This window comes from Apteryx rowi, unplaced genomic scaffold, assembly GCF_003343035.1.
Source record: "Apteryx rowi isolate R43461 unplaced genomic scaffold, aptRow1 scaffold_182, whole genome shotgun sequence".
Lineage (NCBI taxonomy): Eukaryota > Metazoa > Chordata > Aves > Apterygiformes > Apterygidae > Apteryx > Apteryx rowi.
Genome location: NW_020448108.1, coordinates 1,366,404 through 1,384,496, shown reverse-complemented (window position 1 = coordinate 1,384,496; position 18,093 = coordinate 1,366,404). Strand labels below are relative to the sequence as shown.

General features: G+C 42.0%; 1 protein-coding gene across 1 annotated transcript; it reads right to left on the bottom strand.

Annotated features, from left to right (window-relative positions):
* Positions 1-3,354: 3,354 nt before the first annotated feature.
* Positions 3,355-11,315, bottom strand: LOC112964010 (uncharacterized protein KIAA1958-like). The gene is made up of 3 exons (XM_026061577.1): positions 11,258-11,315; positions 6,163-6,335; positions 3,355-4,422 (listed from the first exon to the last, which is right to left on the bottom strand). Exons 1-3 carry the CDS (start codon positions 11,313-11,315, stop codon positions 3,616-3,618), a joined length of 1,038 nt encoding a protein of 345 aa, XP_025917362.1. The 3' UTR covers positions 3,355-3,615.
* Positions 11,316-18,093: the final 6,778 nt, after the last annotated feature.

Here is an 18,093-nt window from a genome sequence, read left to right as displayed (position 1 = left end):
AAATGAAATATTGTTAGATAAAATACAGATTTCAGGATCATAGTTTCAAGGAGCTAATAGAAAAAAGGGACATGACTACTGAAGATAAAGTTTGGCTGATAAGCAAAGATTCCTTTTGACAAAAACTGACAGCTAAATATCAAATGTTCTTCCCTATATCCAAGTCATTTTTATAACAGTTCAGTTTATAACAGTTCACAGTTTGCAAAGGTGATACTGCCTTTATTTCAGAACAAACACTGCTTGCAAGTGAGAAAAGAGACATCAAATTGTCAAACTCAAGGACATCAGACAAAGGAAAATGACATACTGTGAGACAAAATCAAGACAAACTTCTCTTCCAAAAGCACTTGGTAATATTTTTTTCTCTCATTTCACTTACTTTATGTCCCTACAGAAAACCTTATAGTACCCAGATGCACTGTGAGCATTTGCTCTAAGATATTGATTGCCGCTGCAAGAGAACAGGAAAGGACAATGAAGAGGATAATTCGAAGCCTGTCTGAGGATTTATGACACCTTCCATCCCTGGGGATTTACTCAATTTTCACATATAGAATATTCAGTTATTTGCAAAACTTGTAAAAGGAATTGTCTTCCCTTTGGGGMTATTGGATGTAAGCTAAATACTTTCCTAGGATATGTACTGACTGTTAAAGACAGAATATGCAAGAGCAGAGGGGTGCCATTTAGTTACAGACATGGTTCTTAGTGCCATGGCACCATTTGGGGCTGAGCAGATCTAGCAATCATACTGAATGAAACCGTATTAGTCCCTATCACCATGCCTTAAAGCAACAACTTCTGGTGCTTTTTATGTTCTCCCAGCTAATACCTGGAATAGCTTGCTCCTTTTGCGGAGGTCTGCACGCGGCCACGTGACAGACTGCCGGCCCCACGGAGACTTGTACCCAGGCAGCCCTATCTGCTGAATGGGTGAAGATAAGGGAGCTTCGTGTCCACCTCGCAGGGCAGGTGCCTGTGATCCTGGGCCCTGTTTACCCCCCTGCAAGCCCAGGTTTCTCCTGGGAGAGCTGAAGTCCACAGCGCCTGGACTCTGGAGCCCACCACAGAGCCTGCCTGACCCACCAACCAAACGCAGCCACAGGGGACTAATGTCATCCTGAAGCCGAGCAAAGAAATTAAGGACAAAAACTTCAGTACTACAAATACCACAGGACTCCAAGCATAACACTTCCAGAGATTAGGGGGAAGCCACTGGGCAGTTGGTACCTGCTGTGAATGCCTTAGGAAACCTCACTGTGACTGCTTTTACTGCCACTGGCCATCAAAAGTCCCAGCCTGGGAATTGCTCAGTGATAGTGACTGCAAGAGGAGCTCCAGGATGCCAGCACCTCTACAGAATAGGTCACTTGATTAGTTATCTGCTCTGATCTGATCTGATCTGAGGCTGATTTTTTGAGGTACTCAGGTTTGAAAATACTAAGTGTTCAAACAGTTTCATCAGTCTCTTTCAAAGACAAATTAATCCAGTCTCAGCCCAGCTTCTGCTTTTCATCAGTCTTAACTGGTGATTTGCTCTGCAGGACTCAGTATGGTATTTTTCATTGGGGAATGCCCCATCATCAGTGAAACATAGGAAAATAATGAGGAACAGCATTCTTCTGGAAGCAATGCCCACAGTATGTTGTACTCTGCCCCATGTGCTTCTCTGACATAAATCATATTCAAGCAGAAGCTCCTGTCTCCATCACCATCACATAAGCTTGCCTGGACATGCTGAATGTCCTGCACCTCCTCCAGTAAAGACTGCTAAGATTTCCCAGGATCAGACTCTTAATAAACAAAAACGCTGATGGTGGGAAATAATGTTCACAGCCTGTGAGGGGTGTAGGTATCAGCTTTTATTGGATGTTTCCTCTGCTACAGTTGATGCTACTCTTTACTTCAAGATCCAGTGAATGAATTTCTTAAAACTAAAATAATGCTGTGCTCAAACATTTAAAAGACAGGAGCAAAACTATGTTTTAGAACTCACAGACAACAAATAGATCCTAGAAACCAAGCTAATATATATATAAAAAAAGCATGCGCAATATTAGGGGGAGGGGAGAAGTTGTCTTCCAAAATAGTATATCTAAATACAATTATTGTATTTTTGTAATCATATAACTATGTAATCGTGTGGCTATCAGACAGGAGCTGTGATTTCAAGGCATTACATAGTCCTGGCAAACCAGTGACTCTATAGCGGGCTCCATATGTTTTTGTGTTCCTTAACCTTTTCACAGTCCTGCTCCCCAATGGGAAGAAACAGTCACATCTTTTGCATTAGATAGCAGCAGACTGCACATTGTCAGATTGCACGCATCCCCAACTGTTTTAGCTCATCCGTGTGTTCTTTTCTTGTGCCTTAAATGATTGGCACAGCTTCCACTGAAATCAAAAGGAGCTGTCCCCTCAAATTCAAAAGAAACTAGACCAAGTTTTAGTTGTAGAAGTTGAAGGCAGTTACTTTTACAACTGACTAGCGATTTTTGAGAATTACATCATTTGGATTTCAGACCTGAGACACCTTAAAGTGCCTTGATTTTCAAAAAATACTGAGCATTCAATGTCTGATATAAGCCCTCTTTAAGATATCTCAAATCTCGGACACCCAGAAAATACTAATTTTTGGGTTAAGTGTTCACTGCACCATCTACAAATGACTGACTGAAAATGCTGTCTTTTGGTGATGCTGTAATAGGATTTGTTTGTTATTTGGTAAATCCAGTGATAGTTTCTAGCAGTACCTACAGATCCAGTGTAAATGACATTGATATTGGAAAAATATCTATATTTACAATATACCAAACAAGTGGAGAAAACATCAAAAAATGGTTCACAAGAAAATAACCTTGGTACAGTAGCTAAAAAAGAAAATGTAGGCACTTCTTCTTCAAGAGTTCTCAGACTTTGAAACTGAGTTTCCTTTCTTCCAGTTGTGCTTGCTAAGGAGAAAAATCCATGATACATGTTACTTCCCCTTACAAGAAAAGTTCTCATCCACTTCTTTGCTCAGTAATCTGAGCCCAAATTTGGAAAAGTTGAAGGAGATGGCAACRAGGCATCACTGCCTCACAGCTATCTGTGGAAAGCTGCCACAATCTTGCTCTTTCATCAGGACCGGCCCTCAGCTTTTTGGAATGAGGTTGTATTAATCCACTAAATGGGAAAGCAGCACATGAGGTCCTCCTCAGGAAGTATTTAATGCCCCTTCTTTCCACTTTTTGTTGCTGTTGTTTAAAAGCAGCTCACCATCTTCACAACATACTAAAGCTACTGGGAAATCAGTTTCTTGGCCAGTCCTCGAGAAAAACCTGAGTGAAAAGGCACTGTATTTTTCTGCTTTTCTTACTCCTGTAGCATTCTTGTGTATGCTGCAATATACCATCTCAATAATATGCAGATTAACACACATCTGGAAATATCTTAGCATTGTTCATTTCATCAATAACAGCTTCTGCAATAAGGATCCAAGCAAATTCTTAGCAGGCTTTTACTTTTCTCTTTGTCTCTGTAGTTCGGGCTACTGAAGTATCCTCCTCCAGCTCAGTGCCATTCCTGTACAGCAGGCTAGACGTGTTTGCTGTTAGCAGATGGAGGACAGAGTTACTGGAAGGAGTTAAGCGGGCCACACTTCCTGGAAGCCTGAGTGAAGGAGACAAAAGTAAAATTTTCACAGCGCTCCAATTTCACTTTCTTTGCCAGCTTGGGGACAACACCACGGAGGGAGCGGAGCCCCATCCTCTGCTCCTCATACCACACGTTCCCCATGCCGCTAACCTCCTTCCGGGCAGTCAGGTAGAATGGAGACTTAGCCTCCATCTGGGATGGGGGCCGGTGTACGTACATGTACTTGTAGAGGAGGCAGTAAGGGCAGAGTTTGTGTCCTTTCGAGTGCTCATGGTATATCTGGCCGTAACACACTTTATTCGCACTCACCCTGTTTTCTCGCTTCACGCGATCCGTTCTGGCAAAAAAAGGCCTGTTTTGAGAATCTTTGAGCAATTCAATGTCACCAAACATCAAGTCCGCGTGCTCCTGTAACGTCCGCATGTTCAGGTACTGGCTGTTGTATTTTACCACTGTGGACAGCAGGGCTTCAGGGCTGCTGTCTCCCAGGCATCCTGTCCTCCACATCTCTTCCTCGTCAGAAAAGGAGAAGTAAACAACGTTGCGAGAGCGGGCACCAGACATCCCAGCCTTGCTCAGGACTCTAAGCTTCTCCTTGAGCTTTTTGGTGGAAGAGTTGAAGGTGCTGCTGCTGATGGAGAAACCCACACCCGCATTCTTCAGGATCCGGTCCAGGCCTCGGCGGATAGTGTGGAGAGACGTGGCTAGAAAGTCTGATCCATCTGTTTTCTTCACCGTGATATAAAAATCTTCCAGGAGTTCATTCAGCTTCACAGCTGGGATCTGGAACAAGAGGAAAGTGAAAGATGTGTCAGCGTGCTTGTGTGCCAGGAGACACACTGCAGGTGTGGAAGATGCACTTTTAAGGTTTCTCCATGCTCTGTCTGGAGAAACCTGCTGTGGGCTTCCAGGCTACCCCAGAAAGTTGGGTTTGGGCAGCCTTAGAGTCTTGGGAAGAGGTTGCATGTTTAGCTAAGCAAAAGAGATGAAATGAGATGAGAGCCCACGGTGTAAGGATGCCCTGGCTGAAGAGACCCATTTCACTGGCTGGCACCTCTTTCCTGCCAGCAGTGACTCAGAAGAAAGCAGCTGAATTTTTGACCTTCTTGAAGTGAATGGTTTCAGCACTGAGGTGTCACTGTATGCAAATGTCTAACCTACGACATGAGCTTCAAGCTCTGTACTTTTCCAGTAATGTTCTAGTTGTGGAAAGTTTCCAGTCCTACTTTGCACTGACATGTACTAACAATCTTCATAATCTCTTTAATTAAAGTGGAGAATTAAGCTGATCATAATGAGGTGTTTGGAGTTACAGGAGAAAAGGGGAGACAATGTTGCCTTTGATTCCTTGAATATGAGAATTAAGAAACATGGAGAAAAGAAAAAAGAGAGAGAGAGAGAAAGAGAGAGGGAGGGAAACTCCACCAGCATTTTCTCTGTGGGATCACAGTGCTTCTTTGGGCCATGAGATGTCACTATTGCATTCAGACTGGGTTGACCTGCAGGCACAAGGTTCATACAAAGCCCTCTACAAAAGCATTGTGGACAACACAGAGGACTGCACATTTATACAGCTGCAGCCTTCCAACAGCGGAGGAGACAGGCACTTGCAGTGAGGGCCTCTGACCTCGGCAGCCAAGGGCTCAGGAAGAATTTGKCAGCCAAACAGTGTGCCGCCTCTCTGAGGCTCAACCACTGCTCCTAGCAGGTTGAGGGAGCAGTATTTAGTCTCTGTACCACCAAGATGTGTACAAGCCACRGATGTGTGGTCTGCCACTAGTCTAGCATGGCCAAAGCACATCTGCAATATCCTTCAAGGAGGTGTTGCATCTTCTCACCTTTGTATACTGAATACTAGTATCTGGGATGCCGCTCTCTCCTCTGAAAGSTCTCCTTTGTCATATGGGAATTTTATGCTGGTCACACTTCCCTCACTTGCACTTTATTCTCCTCATGCAAAAACATACGTCTTTAAAAAACAGGTCTAGGTTTTAGATCAACCTAACAAAGAAACTTAGTTTAAAAAATGTGAGTGGGGCTTTCTATACTTTTGTGGATGGGGGCCTTAGACACAGTTCTTGCTTTGATGTGTAAATTGATTTTGCTGGGAGTTCATTTTGGAAGTAAGGTCCTTAAATACTTTCAATTGCAGTGGTTAGGTCTCGGAGCAGAAATCATGTCTCCAAGAGACAAATGCTAAGTTGTTTGGGTAACAACAGGAAATCCAGTCACGTGGCAGCTTGAGGACAAAGTTGGGTAAAAGTTTTACATACCCAGAAATCCTTTGTATCACCTTGGGTTTCCAAGCTAGTGGGTCAACTGTAAAAGCAGTAAGGTGTAAATTAGAAAAGATTATAGCTTTATAAGAGAAACTTGGAAGGTTCCTGAGACCACAAGAACCTAAAGAAGGCTGAAATCCCATCTCTTTCCAATGCTGCTTCTCCAAACTTTATGACAACTTCATTTGACAGGGTGGGTTGGCTTCAACCTCTGAACAAGCTGTATTTTGCTAAGTTTTCTGACCTTAGTGATGTCCATGTAATCCCTGAGTCCTTTGGTCATGCACCAGTATCTCCACACGTTGAGAGCATAGAGGGTAGCCTTGGTGGTGTTGGGGCTCACAGCACTGATACACAGGTACTTGAGGTCGTCGTCAAAATTAAAGACAGGAAACTTGTTGAGCTTAGTTGAATATGCTAGAAAACAAATAAAGAAAGGGGATAAAAATAGCTTGGCCTGGTGACACATTAAATCTGGCTTAGAGCAACCTGGAGTTGTTCACAAAGTGTGAGGATTGTAAGAAAGATGAAATAGAGGATCCCCATGAAGATTTCCCACAAGTTTGTCCTTTGAAACCTCAGGTGTGGCAAAAGGGTCTGATGTGGAGTCACGCTGAAGTTGCCTCAGAGCTAAAAATTTACTGCCACACACAGCTAGTAACAGCGAAGGAGTAACAGAGGACGTTTCACTTTGTTGAGGAAGAAAACAGTGGGTCAATGGCAACGGCAAAAGTTTTTCCCTTACAAGCTGACTCAGGAGGAGGTGAAAAAAACTCACCCTATTCTTATATAGCCTGATCCTGTGYTGCGTGTGCCTCACACCATCAGTTTGTGCAAACTGGACATGCAGTGCTAAGTAAGTAGGATTTTTCCACTTACACCCACTTTCTAATCTCTATAAGACACAACAGAATCAGGCCCTATTGCTTCAGTGGACCAAAGTGAGGTGCATCTTGATGAATGTTATGAGCTAGGTGGAGATACTTGGTGTGCATTTCTTAAAAGGAGAACATCAGCCTCTTAGGCGGGAACTGAAAGGAGAGGATTGATGAMGAACCTTCCTGTAGATGTTCAGACACTCATGTCACTTATGAAAGAGTAATAAATTTTTATGGTACCACTATAATTTTATTAGATCCATTATACTTTAAATGTACTTTTTACCAGCCCAAAGCCAATGGATTCAGAAGCCCAAGGCATGTCAGCCCTGACAGCTCTGAACATCTGTACACCAAGCTGGTGAACCAAGGGCTCAGCTCAGCAGGCAAAGGGGTGCACTCAGGAGGAGGGAGCTGCCAGATTTCTCCCACTGACCTTCAACTMTGCAGCCACAGATGAGAGTTTCTGCAGCCCTAGAGGTATGGCAAACACTCTGCAAATTGGGAAGAGGTATTTTTTTAAGAAGTTTCTATGGTTGCAGCTTTTGCTGTTTAAATAGTAAACAGAAGGTAAAGGAACTRTACAAATCTAGCTGAAGAACCCACTGCAAACAAAACAATCAAGAAAGCTGAATGGATACTTTATGCAACGGCTAATGATGTAAACTTGCTGTCTGACCCTTTGGGATCTGGCCACCTCTAGATGAGGGTCCTCAATATGTGGTCTATAAACCCTTGACAACCCACAGCTTCCTCCTTAAGAGTCCAAGAAAGATTGCTGGGAAAAGCACGCTATGCAGAGAGCACATCTAAACAACCCACATTGCCATGCAAGCCCATCCAAAGCACTGAAGAGTGGAAAACACTGAAAACCGCTCTTCTAGGATGGAAAGCACTGAGAACAAGCAGAGGTCTCACAAACTGTGTGAGGGGACTCTTTCTTTCTTCCAAACAAAACAGCTACGTAGTGGACAGAAAAAGGACTTCTTTGGAACTGAAAGGTAGACTGCAAGTATTTTTTCTAAACTGGCCTGTGTTTACAAACTTTGTTCAAGGCAAATGACTCTCCTTGGTCTATGCTTTTCTTTTGGTGGYTGCTGTTTGTAGCATCCAGCAGCTGCCTTGCTCTCTTCTTAGCTCAGGGGATCTTGCTGCAGAACATGCAGCTATCTAACAAAGTAATGGATCATAAAATAGGATGAAAGTTCCTTTGGTCAGTGGTTTCACAGGCTCYGCCTGCTGAATTTCTAGGTGGAAAAATCTGCTAAAGAAAGGCCAGGATACTCAGGAAAATTATGAGTTGTTCAGCCACTAGTATTTTCCTCATCAAGAATCTGCCTATGCTTTTGGAAGAGGTCATTGTCACCACTCATCGGAAAGACAGCAGCAAGCCTTGAGCAACCCCTGCATTCACAGAGAGAGGTCTTCTCACCCCTGTGGGAGTGAGTGGAAGATGCCATTGCAAGGGACTGTCTCCAAACTCCCTTGACCCTGCATTCATGCAGCTCACAGCCTGGCAGCCCCCCAAGGCTGCCCTGAGATGCCAGGACTGCCCTGCAGTGCTCCAGGTGCACTGTGGTCCACTCTGTTGCTGCCCAGTGCAGGTCCGCAGGATGGCAATTGGATAGTGGATGGCAGTGTGGATAGACAACGTCTGGGTCAAGACTTAGGACCAGCCGGCAGTCCACACCATCATCACAGCAGCCTCAGACACCTTTGTACCCTCAGGCCTTGCTACAATGCTCTTGCAATGGTCGTTCAGGCACTGTTCACCCCCCACCAATAAGGAAATCTTAGGTCGATTCTCCACAAGGTCTTTCTTCCTATGTCTGATGACCTTGAACCACCTGGATATTCGCCAAGCCCATTTACTGTCACTGTTCACTCCCCTACCATATTTCCTCCAAAGCTGCTTGCTACGCAGCTTCCAACATACCATCTGCAAAGCTGCCGTAGGCTCACACTGCTGGCCCACCCATGGACTATTTCTGAGAGCACGAAGAGCTCTCTGGAAAACCTACGGTGATTAAGATCCTAGTCATACAAAACAAATTCCCCTGGAAGATATAAGAGCACCAATCTCACTGAAGTTCACCTATGGGAATTAGTCTCACAGGTACATAATTTCTGACAGGCCTAGGTTTGAAAACTGTGGCCTGTGTTGCCTGAATCACAGTATCACTAGGACAATTTATGGAACCACAACAGAAGACAGACTTAGATTTTTTCTGCCTTTTCAAGGCACAGTTTATCATGTACTGTTAATTCATAGTCCTTAATTTCTCCAAATTCCAGATTTTTGAACTGTGGGCTTTCTGACCTCTGATATTTGATAGCGATAACAATAACAGTTTGTCATTAGGGTTGCTCCAGTCCTGAACTGAGACAGTGAACAAAGCACTGCACCAGAACAGAAGAAACAGATGGTCACTAGGTGACATTTTATATCTTGTGCATGGTGATGCCCATTAAAGTCTACCTCACACTTCTATTTTTCTTCTCATGAGACACCTTGCCCTTACTTAAGAAACTACTAAAATCACTTTAAGTTGTTATTATGACTTGAAAGTGTTGCCTGTTCAGAAAGCGATGGCTTCTCTGATCAGTGTGCAGCTCTGATATTTGTAGTAAAAGAGACTTGGCATAATAAAATAAAAATGAAATAAAACAATGACATTGAAATGGCAGGTGTGTATCAGCTACCATCTGTAAGGGTGTTTTTTATCATCAGAATGCTGGAACAAGAATTATACAATATTCCACTCCTGCAGGGAAATAGATCTTTCTTGCTTCTATTTTTTTATCAATGTAATGAATATTTACCTTCTTTTGTCCTGTTTTCCAGGAGAAAAGAGTTTATCCCATTCAGTCTGTGAGAAAGCAAAGGAGTCCTGGTAAAGGTTGGGCCTTGGTTCAGAAGAGCACCAAGGCACACGTCCTGTTTAAGGGTACTCCCATCCTGCACTCTTCACTGACTTCAGTGGCTGTGGACCAAACCACAGAGCTCTTTGCTTGATGTTGCCTTCAGCAGCCRGATGATGTTCTACAAGTTGTAAATGATGCCTGAACCCCTCCTGGAGTACTTGGTAGAGGTTTGGGGCCACTGGCAGGAGACACTAACAAAATCTGCACCCTCACTGAGCATGACAGGGGTTCTCACTGGAACCTTTCAGGCAGAATTTGGAAAAACATCAGGTGGCCAGGAATGTACATCTCATTTTCAGAAGGGCCTTACAAACACCACAGCTGGTACTCTGATTTATAATCACATTGATGCTTTCAGGTTCTATATTTAAGCCCCATGAAACTTCATTTCTGTGTGTAACTCACAGGCTGTCTGTGAAAGCAAGAAAATTCTGACCTGGTAGCATTGTAGAAGGGACATGACTGACAAACATAGATGATCTCTTGCACCTGAGTCTCTCTGAGTCCTGTTGTCTCACCCCTAATGTGTCTTTTGCCTCCATCTTCCTGGAGCTAATCTGAGGGCTTATTTTCAAATAACACTTTTCAGAGAATGTAGGCTATGCATGTGAAAATACAACACTTGAATGCTTCAGTAACAATAGTTCCTTTGAAAAAGTCAGGTTTGTATTTGATTCACCTGATGGCACACCAGCAACCTTAACAATCCTTACAGAAACTTGCAGAATCGCATGAAATGGCCACCCRTACAGGCACAGAACCTTCTTTCCAAATTTCTATCACTGAGATGATTTATCGTATGGGAAAAAAACACTTACATTTCTTATTGCTTGCCAAAACATGCACATGACCTGCATCTATCCAGAAAACTGTGCTATTACCTGATGGTTTGTGGGGAGCCCCATGCCAGAGCTTTTATGTTTAAAGGCACTTTCTAAGTGTCTAGACACCTGGTGCTCTGCTCCACGCTAGGATCAGCAGTTGTAGTATATGTGTGTTTCGCGGGAGGATAAAAGGAGGTTGCCAAACAGGTTACCGAGATACCATCAGAACTGGCAAGTTCTCAAATCTGATTTCTCTTTAAATCTGTGCATTCTTCCTAACCCCTAAAAGCAAGGACAGTTCCTCATACAGCTCCTGTTGCTGTTCACCCTGCAAATCAGCAATCACTGTCTCAGTGATCAGAAAAGCCAGAGGACTGTATTTCGTCCCCTCTCTAAGGAAGCAAACATACTAATCTACCAACCACCTACCATAAATACACAAGATAATGATCTCTGTCATATCTGAATGCTCCTAAGTCCCCCAAATTTGTACTTCCTGTGGCCTTTACTCATTTTTGTTGTCAGCTCATGCAAAGGTACTGACACATATCACAGACTTCAGGCAGGTAACACTTTTGTTCAAAAACAGCAAGGATGCTGCAAGCAACCTGGCTCTCAGAAGGTGACCTGCGAGAAACTACTATGCTCACTGTCAGCGCACACAGGCATCAGTGTCTGATAAGACACTGACTCTGTCTGACTGGTTTCTGACCTGTACGCTCCAGAGAAGAAGCTCTGCTGAGCAGTTTGAGGATCTCAGAGACGCTCATTTTACAGCCATGTAATGAATCCGTTTTCCAGAAGGGCTCCACACCCAGCACACTGAAAGACCTCAGGCAATGTGGAAGAAGCGAAAGGCTGCAGTCGGAGCAGATGGTGCTACAGAAGGTAGAGCTTAGCTTTCGGTTTCGTGGCATGGGTGACACTTGACCTGTAAACAGCTTCCTCGGGCAGCCCCGTGCACCAGAACAGCATCTGGCCACCCCTGAGCCTCCCAAGATATTTCTGAGTGCCCCTCACCAAGGACCAGATGCAGAAATCTCCTTCCAAATGCAGGTGAACCTTGTATAATGGAGTTAACTGCCTCATGGCTAGCAGTAGCCTTTCTTCTTAGCAGCTAATAATGCTTCTGTCTGCCCATCCCAGGGGGGTATTTTTGAAGCAGTATTGCTGCCACATAGTTTTCATCTTGTCCTGTTCTGTTCCCTGCCATCATGGGTACTGTTTGCCATTTTGCTCAGGGGCAAGAATAATTAAAAACTTGTAAGTACACAAGGAGTTCTGCAGTGAATAATCATGTTACATATAGGATTTTGCCTTCAAGCTCCTCCCAGGTATACACAGCTTTTGGAGGGTAAGCTGCAGCAAGCATGTGTCCTGCACTGCCCGTTTTGAGTGTATATTCTCTTTCAGGCACTTATAAGAATTTGGTTCTTAGAGCAAACTGCCCATATACAAATGGCCAGATGTAACCATCCTTTTTCTCATAAATATTCTCACTGAACGCTAACCAATACTATCAGTCGTGAAAGTTGAAACACAGTAAATCACTGGGTTAGTCTAAAAAGAAATCTTGCGTATCTTGCCAGGGATAGTTGCCAGGTTCCACTTGGCATATATTATAATGTAAACAAACAGCTCGTTTCAAACCCCACCCTGCTGATGGGGTGACATCTGACAACTGACATCTCCTAAGCATGTCTTAAGAAGCATTATGCCGTAACAACCCTGAACAACTTCTGCACTGGTCGCAGTGATGTTATTCCTTTGTAAGCAAYGTCTAGAGCACAGCGTTCAGGTGCATTCAGCATGCTGCAATCAGGAGATCATAATCTTTGTGAGATCATTCCGGAGAATGACTCCAGGCTGCCTAAGTCACATTTCTGAGCACGGTTTGTGCGGCTACCCCAAAGACCCCAACTCCCCATGGCTGCTCACAAAGTCTGTGAGCTTCCCTGGGATGGTTACCCTTAAGCATGAAAGGAGGAGGAGAGGACACATAGCCATCCCAAGGGCTGTGGAAGCACAGCGGTTCTTAATATGGAAATCTGGATTAAATCAGAGTACAAAGGGAAACCAAAAGCAGCTGAGTTGCCAGAACTTTACTATGCTGTTTAGCTGAATCTGCATTAACCAATTATACTCACACTTGGACCAAAGGAAAGCATTTTGTCCGTGTGCAGCAGACAAAGAAGACGCATCTAGCCACTTCCTATCACCTGTCCGCACCCCCACTTTTCCGTCTCTTCATTCAGGGACCTCTGATTTTTCTTTATCTTTGTCACTAAAACCACTGCAGGACCTTTGAAACTATGCCTCTACTTTTGCCATAACCACCATCCACTCAGAGGAGCTCCCGCAGTCCTGGATAAAAGAACAGCACAGTTGTCCCACTGCTACCACTGTGCAGCAAGAAGGGGATTTATTTAGTAGAATTTGCCAGGTGATGTAAATCCACTTCCAGAATAAAATGATGAAAACTATTTTCCTCTATCCCTCATCCACCTGAGCAAATTCCTATGCCATCCAGTGCCTATGGTCCTGCACTGACTTCCTAACATCAGGCCAAACATGTTGCTGTTCTCTAGCTGGCAGTTGTCTGAATTATTTGGCTTTTTTCTTTTTCTCATGTTCCTTTGACAGAATCCAAGATACTCTGACTCTGAATCTCAAACACAGTTGTCATCACATGAACAGGGAATTGCTCAGCGGAATTTCCTTGCAGCTCTCAAGGGATTTTTCCATTTGGGATGTTTCTTTTTTAGAGTAAAAGGGTTTATTGGATCTATTAGCTTTAGTTTTCTAGTCTTTTAATTTTAAAACCTTTTCTTGGAGAGAATATTAAGCCTTGACAAGAAACTGTCTTATATCCTTGGATGCACGTTTAGTTTAATTCTTGATTGAAATTGAAACAAAACTGTAGAGAACAGACCTTACTATTGAAATACTAAGTGCAAAATAGAACATTTGAAGCCAAACTATGCCTTGGAATTTATGTAACTGAACCACAGGTCCAGATTCAGGAAAAGATCTTTATACCAGAAAAGCTCTTAGGATGTAAGTTTTCAATCTTATTGAAGTAAGATTAAATAAGCACATGGTTAAACCAAGCTTGCTTTTAAGTACATTCCTGAATGGGGAAGGACTTATGCAATTGTCTAAATGTTTTCCTGAAACACAACCCCAGAAGTTAAACAGCGCATGACAGCAACTATTTCTTGGTGTGCCTATTTGCACTTTGCTAATCAAAATGCTTTGCAGGCCCATGGGAACTTCCTAACTATGCTGATATTCATACTTAAAAAGCATAAGAGAGCTGTGCTTTTTTCTACAATATGTTTCAAAATGGTAAGTTGTTTACATTTGATTAAAGAAAGCAGTCAACTTTGCAGAAAACAGTTTATTAAATAAATGAGAATTGGTCACTACACGTAATTACAGACAGAATACTGTGAATAAAGCATGCACTTATCACAGACATCAATGACTTTATCTTGATCATGTTTGAAATGGTCTTTAATTCTATAAGTTTAAGGCTGTACCAAAACAAATGTTAAAAATTAAAAATAAAAAGTCACACTACAATAGTAGCAAACATTGTACAGACAGTGAAATCAATCTCTAATGCAGCAGAACCAGACTTCTTAAAGATTATCAGAAGGGTAATAAAAATGGAGCTGAAGTGCAATAAAGATCAGAATCTCTCTGGAATTTGCAGATCAGTGAAAGTAAATGTTGTAACCCATCATTTTCAAAAGCCTAATTATCTGACAGCTGAGCAAGGGAAGAAGCTCAGACACCATAAAAAAAGAAAAAAAGACCTATTGGTTTTACTTTCTTCTTATCATTGAGTGCCCTTTTGTTCTCAAACCACAAAACTGCATTTTTTAAGGAGAGATCTAAGTGAACTGTGGTGAAGCAAACAGCAGTGCAACATGTTTGCTCCATCCTAATTAAAGAGGAGAAAAGTGTCTTGCAGGAAAAAAAAAAAAGCCTATATCTCAACTGGCACAAATGACAGATAACTTCATTGACTCTATAGGTCTTCACCTGTCAAGGACCTTACCCAGTATGAAGTTTCCTTCTTAAAAATAAACTGCAGAGATAGCAATGAGGCATCCATGTTGCACCTTATCTGCTCCAAGTCAAACCACATCCAGCTGACAGGTGAAAACGGCCAGCTCTGGGAACCCAGTCTGGGATCTGAGGCCTAAAGTAGTCTATATAATCTTTCCTCACTTACACTGCTGAAATCTGTTTGTTTATTTTCCCCAGGCCCCTGTGGAGCCTGATTTCCTCCAGAGGGAGCATAATTTGAGGACAATGGGGTCAACCAGGTGGCTTTGAAAATGGATCGCAGTTCACAATTTTGCTGAGGTTTTCAGAAAAGAATCCAGTAATCTCTCCCTTCCCTTCAGATAGTCTGGATTTGTAGAATTTAGCATCAAAATCTTATTTCTCCTCAGCAAACAACAGTTATTATGATCTCCCAAACATGGGGGCAAGAGATCTGTTTAAGAAGGTGCCATGTGTACAGAAAGCTGCATTTTTAATGCTAGAAATGTATCGCTTTTCATGCTAAGATCTCTATCTTAAATAGCTGAGCTTTGCAAGCTTTTGGGGCTTACAAAGGGTTCTGAGAAAAACCAAGTCCCCAAATTCCACTGAGGTTTGGACGAATAACTCTCTCTTGGCTCCTTTCAGAAGCTGAGCCTAAAATGCTACATTTTTCTCTAAAAAAAAAAAAAAAAAAAATTGTCCTGCAAAATAGTGCAAGTCAGACAACATGCAATTACCAGACTGTAAGACTGACAATCAAACATGTACACAGAAGGCATCACAGTGACTGGAAGGTGATATCTAACCCACCACAGTATTAATACCAGCACTTTAAACCAGTGAATCATGCTAAAAAATGAACAATTGCAATAGAGCCTCTCACCTATCACTGGCAGCAATCTAATGCCAGGTCTACACATGTAGAACTACAATTGCATTTCTAGCTTGCAAAGCACTAAATAAATGGTATTGATCACTTTGGTGATTCAAATTTAGCTGAAGGAAACACAAATAAGTCTAGCTTCACAACAGAAGAGAAAAAGATGGGGAAAAAACAGCCGTTGTGCCGCAGGAACCCAGTACATCGTTTGGCAAGTTGAGCCAACATGAAGAAGAAGCTAGAAATACCAACTGGTAAGCCAAGTAGTGCAACTGGTGGGACAGCGGAGACAAAGATCCTGCTATAACTAGAAGAAATACAGGAGAAAATATCCTCTGTCACTGCCTTGCTTATTTAATGTTAGGGCCACATAGGCAGGAGCTCTACTGAGTCAGAACTCTTCACTCCCAGTAGTGGAGGCATTTGTTCATGGGTAAATATTTACTAGAGAAGCAAAACAATGGAGAAACACATTGCAATTGTTCTCAACTGACTTCTCATTAGGCAGAAGGAGCCGGAAGAAGTCACCAGTTTTTAAAGGGTAATAACATGACGCAAGTTTCTGGAGAAAGAGTATTCCTTCCAAGAGATGGGAGCAGAGGCTCTGGAAAAGGCCTCCAGCATCCTAATCATGTTTGGAAAATCTTCACCTGAGCTTTTTGAATTCCTTGATTTCTGGGAGACTGGCTTGAAATCTATTTCAAGGAACAATTTTCACAGATTTCTGGGATGCACCCTTTACATTATTTTTTCTAAATGTCCCAAGTATCACCAAAAGGAACAGTCACATTGAAAATTTTGATTTAAATTTCTTCTTTGGAAGAATTTTGCATCACAAGGGCTGTAAACAGTCTTGTTGGGGCACAGAGCTGACTTTAAAACAGTAACTGTAAGGATGAGTTCAATTCACTGTTATTTTCCCAGTCACATAGTTTTTCTGGCAACTTGGTATTCTAACTTGAAAAGTATATTCAAGATATTTAAAAGATCTCTCTCCTTTGCACCTCAGTAAAGATGCAAAATAGACAGATAGTTAACTTTTCTTTTTTTTCTTTTTTTTTAAATAAAATAGTGCTTTAAAGAACAGTCTAGGTATAGGTGACCGTGCCTTGGAGCAGAGAAAGGTGTTAGATGAATATCTAGCATTCCTCTCCAGCCTGTTTCTGTTATATGATTACGGTATGGTATGATTTCAGCCTGTCAAAGTTTTATCAAAATCAGAATGAATTCATCAGCCCTGTGTACGTGTGCGTGTGTATTTGTTGTACTGCCAGATTCTAAGGAGAAGGTGTTAAAGGAACAGAAAATGAAATGTCAGAATTACGATAAGCGCGGCTTGTCTGGCAGGAAAACACTTGCAAAGAATTAGACCAACAATCTTGGGCTTGAATTTGACTGAAGGCTTCTTTTGCAGCAACATAGCTCCAGCAGCTTCAGTGGAGACAGAAAACAGAGTGGAATCCACCACTTGACCAAGCTGGCACTTGTTTACAAGAGCAGACTCACAACTGTCATGAGYGCCAACAGTTTCTTATGTTAATCAGAGGATTGCTTTCGTTAAAAGGCATTTTTAGAATGTTCCACAATGACTCCAAATGGCTTGGCTAATCACTGGATCTGTTACTAATGGGAACATTTGGGATCACACATTCCTTCGTACCCCCTACATTCACAGTTGTCATACTGCTGCAGTATGTGTAGCAGGGGAAGTTTTTTTTTTTTTTTAGCTCTATGAAGGGTTTTTTTTTTAATTAAAATTAATGAGAAGACACTTTCAGGAAAGATGGAGGGTTGCTTTTTTCTTTTTTTTTTTAATGTTTTTTAAGCATCATCCTGATAAGTGATCATCTGTGCAGAACAAGATATTGGAAGTTTGGCACCTCCTGTCTACCACAACATATTGATTCCTTCTACAGAAGGCATTAAAAACTGGCTTAAAACAGGAAATGAGCAGCGGAACGCACATTTTTATCATGACATACATAAAACCTGCTAGCTGGCACAGCCTCTTGGTACATTTTTCAGTTAACGACAATGGTGATGATTATAGCAGCAACAGTTAGCATTTCTAGAAGTATCACATAAATGTACAGATGTCAGATCTACAAAACATGCAACATCTCAACAGCAACATCACTGAATCACACAATGCATAGAAATATTATTATTATTTGGCAAGACTGAATTTTTTTAACAAATACTTTTTATAAAACAAAACAAAAAATTAACAAAATCTACTTTTTCAAAAACAGTTCTTAAAAAAGTTGAGTTGTGATTATAATTCAGGCAGAGTTAGAAAAGTCAGTGAGTGGAACTTAGCCTTAGAGAGAGGTTTAATACTGAAGATGAATTGGTCACTTAGGAAAATTCACATTGTTAGGTGGAAATTTGGTACTGCTGAAGCAAAATATGCTTATGAACTGCTGTTTTGGGAGAAACAGTGCTAATCTTGCCAGTTGATAAAATGGGAGAAAACACATTCACATTATCAGATTGAAAAGATTAAACATAGTATGCAGGGAAAGATAAAAGCCTTACTTTAGCTGTCTTTTCCCTAGTGCAGCTCACCATGAGACCAAGGGTTATCATAGAAAAAATGCTTTTCAAAA

Coding starts and splice junctions, on each gene's coding strand:
- LOC112964010 (XM_026061577.1), bottom strand. CDS start 11,315: ATGAGCGTCTCTGAGATCCTCAAACTGCTCAGCAGAGCTTCTTCTCTG. Junction 6,336..11,257: donor TTCTTCTCTGGAGCGTACAG/GTCAGAAACCAG, acceptor TTTGTTTTCTAG/CATATTCAACTAAGCTCAAC. Junction 4,423..6,162: donor ATTACATGGACATCACTAAG/GTCAGAAAACTT, acceptor CTCTTGTTCCAG/ATCCCAGCTGTGAAGCTGAA.